Genomic DNA, 3,170 nt, shown 5'->3' with positions numbered 1-3,170 from the left:
TTTATAATCTATAAATAGAACATCTAAAAAAAGATTTTATCTTTTCAACATCTAAAAATAGATTTTATCTTTTTAACATCTAAAAATAGATTTTAAAAAATAGTATAAAAAGATGTTTAGTTGAATAACATGATCAGTATAGAAATTGAAGATGTCTAGAAAACTACTGGTTCTTGTCCTAGCCTTGGTGCTCTTGGAGGTTATTATCCTTATTATCCTATTATATAAAGTAGTAAACTATTGGTTCTTGTCCTAGCCTTGGTGCTCTTGGAGGTAATTATCCTTATTATCCTATTATATAAAGTAGTAAACTACTGGTTCTTGTCCTAGCCTTGGTGCTCTTGGAGGTAATTATCCTTATTATCCTATTATATAAAGTAGTAAACTACTGGTTCTTGTCCTAGCCTTGGTGCTCTTGGAGGTAATTATCCTTATTATCCTATTATATAAAGTAGTAAACTACTGGTTCTTGTCCTAGCCTTGGTGCTCTTGGAGGTAATTATCCTTATTATCCTATTATATAAAGTAGTAAACTACTGGTTCTTGTCCTAGCCTTGGTGCTCTTGGAGGTAATTATCCTTATTATCCTATTATATAAAGTAGTAAACTACTGGTTCTTGTCCTAGCCTTGGTGCTCTTGGAGGTAATTATCCTTATTATCCTATTATATAAAGTAGTAAACTATTGGTTCTTGTCCTAGCCTTGGTGCTCTTGGAGGTAATTATCCTTATTATCCTATTATATAAAGTAGTAAACTATTGGTTCTTGTCCTAGCCTTGGTGCTCTTGGAGGTAATTATCCTTATTATCCTATTGTATAAAGTAGTAAACGTTTTTTGTCTGTCCCGAAAGATCTCGCTAACCGCAGAACCGATATTGTTCTTCTTTACAGTGAAGCTTTTTTTAGGTACTGGGATGGTTTTAAACTCTTTTTGGAGAGGGTGTCTTCACCCCCCTCCCCCCCCCCCAAAAAAAATGTTCTTTAAACTCTTTTGAAACTCAAATTTTAAATGGGATGAGGTCGACTTTTCCCCCTCCTACCAGTGCCCCTAGAGGCTTCTAAGGGGCGTAGCCGCTAGTCCTTATAATAAAATAACAGGATGTATATTTATCTCTACCAAAGGATCTCGCTAACTGCTAATCCGTTATGGTTCTGCTTTACAGGGTAGCTTCACATAGTACCCAGAAAGGTTTGTAACTTTTGGGGGGGAGGGTACCACCCTCCCAAGAGAAATTGCCCTTGAATACTCATGTACTGTATCGTATTATAGATAATTTTCTATGCATAGTAAAATGAAAAGGCATAAGATTAATACCAGTTTTGTTATCTGGGGCCTACAGCCCTCTGAGGCTAATAAACTGGTTTGATCTTATAATTTATTATCTTTAATATGATGCGATAAATAACTATTTTTAGTATCATTTCTTGGCTGTTGTTTGAGTTAGAGCTCTAATTTTATTGTTAAACATTTTCTAAAACTGGTTGTATTAAAATAGGGTTAGTCAAATCCGTTATAAACGTTTTTTTTAAAACCTTTTTGGTAATTTAAAAACTTCAATTCATATTTAAATAGCATTCAATTTTGTTTAGGTGATGATCTGTAATGGGTCTCGACTAAGCCCTCGACTAGACCCTCGACTAAGCCCTCGACTAGACCCTCGACTAAGCCCTCGACTATACCCTCGACCAAGCCCTCGGCTAGACCCTCATGTTGGGAAAAATTTTAAAAAGGCTGCAGCACCTAATTACAGGTAGATAAATTTTATTCTCGTATTCATTCGAATCCGGTGGATAGGAACCGGTTCTCATCCATACGAAAAAACTATGTCTAGCATCGTATTATATCCAGCTTTCTACGAATATAAAAATGTACAATCATAAGATTAAAACTAGTTTTTTTAGCCCCGAGGTACATTCTATATCCGCGGAAAGCCTTTTATAATACGTTGCGAGAAATAACTATTATTACCTCATCGTAGCAAGATTCTCCTTAGATTTCAAGTGATCATGTAGAGAACCCAAGGGCATCATCCGCTTGTAATGGGATGCAATACTCACTATATATTCACTATAGGATATTAGGTTAAGTAACATCCAACAGACAACCATCATTTGATTGCACGACCTTTGTCTGAGAAGTCCTAACTGTGCATGGTAATGAGTTGCGCCTGTTTATGGGCCAAGGCATTTTCCCTAATTTTTAACTATTTATGTTGTGCACCTGACATAGCAACAGTAGGAATCCTTATTAAGGTCTTTAGGTATGATGCTAAGTGTCATATTGTATTAAAGGATTATTTTCTAATTTGTTGATCCAGGAACCTAATAATCACAGAAACCAGTAAGCATTCGTTACCAGCAATATTGAACCATGAGCTGCACTTGACCCAATATTTGTATTTTTAGGAGATATGGTAAATCCGACGATTACTACTTGGATTGCGTATACGAATACGGATACCAATACTGCGACTATTATTGGTCTGATGTTGGCCATTAGACTTATTATTAATTATGTTCATTGTTTTGAAAATAAATATAAAAAAAAAAAAATTTTGTGTTTATGAAAGCAAAGTTTTTCTACATCTTTAAAAGTGAATCTTTTCTATAGTTAGGGTAGCTTCGTTCGTAATGGTTAGCACTTTTTGTTAAAAATTTGTTATGTTAGAAGGGGGACTGTCATTTACACATCCAGCAAATTTACAGTGGATGTGTTTTCGCCAGTGCATTGGATGTATTTATGACAAACTGAATTTTTACTGTATAAATGACAGTAAAATCGATTCTCATGCCATAAATACATCCAACACTGGCAAAAATACATCCAATATTTTAAACATATGTCATAAATACATCCAACACTGGCATTTATACATCCATAGAAATTTAATTCAAAATAATAAGAAAACAACTTTTATATTATTTGATTATAATATATTAAAATAAAAAGCATTATAAAGATTTAAATTATAATATATATGTCAGGTTGTCTTTCTTTATAAGGACATGTTCTTTACGATATTATATTTTAAATACAAATAAACAGTTAATAAATCAACCAGAAAATAAACTATGTACAAAGATGGATACAGTTGTAAACTAAAGAGTAGCTTCTAAATTAAGAGAATTAAGATATTATTTAAAAGCATAATGTACATTCAATGAATATT

The 3,170-nt window shown here is 33.2% G+C and overlaps 1 protein-coding gene across 2 annotated transcripts; it reads left to right on the top strand.

The window, feature by feature from the left end:
* LOC145327126 (uncharacterized) lies at positions 1–2,564 on the top strand. Of its 2 annotated transcripts, XM_080170668.1 has the most exons (4): positions 62–199; positions 1,591–1,660; positions 1,709–1,751; positions 2,407–2,564. In XM_080170668.1, the coding sequence occupies exons 1-4, from the start codon at positions 152–154 to the stop codon at positions 2,498–2,500; spliced, it is 255 nt and encodes an 84-aa protein (XP_080026794.1). In that variant the 5' UTR covers positions 62–151; the 3' UTR covers positions 2,501–2,564. The 2 variants fall into 2 exon arrangements, with proteins under 2 accessions (XP_080026793.1, XP_080026794.1); XM_080170667.1 differs by having other exon boundaries at positions 1–199; positions 1,591–1,751; positions 2,407–2,560.
* Positions 2,565–3,170: the final 606 nt, after the last annotated feature.

The sequence above is a fragment of the Acartia tonsa genome, chromosome 8 (assembly GCF_053477335.1).
Source record: "Acartia tonsa isolate MP-2025a chromosome 8, ASM5347733v1, whole genome shotgun sequence".
Taxonomy (NCBI): Eukaryota; Metazoa; Arthropoda; class Copepoda; order Calanoida; family Acartiidae; genus Acartia; species Acartia tonsa.
This window is presented reverse-complemented; position numbering and strand designations above follow the sequence as displayed.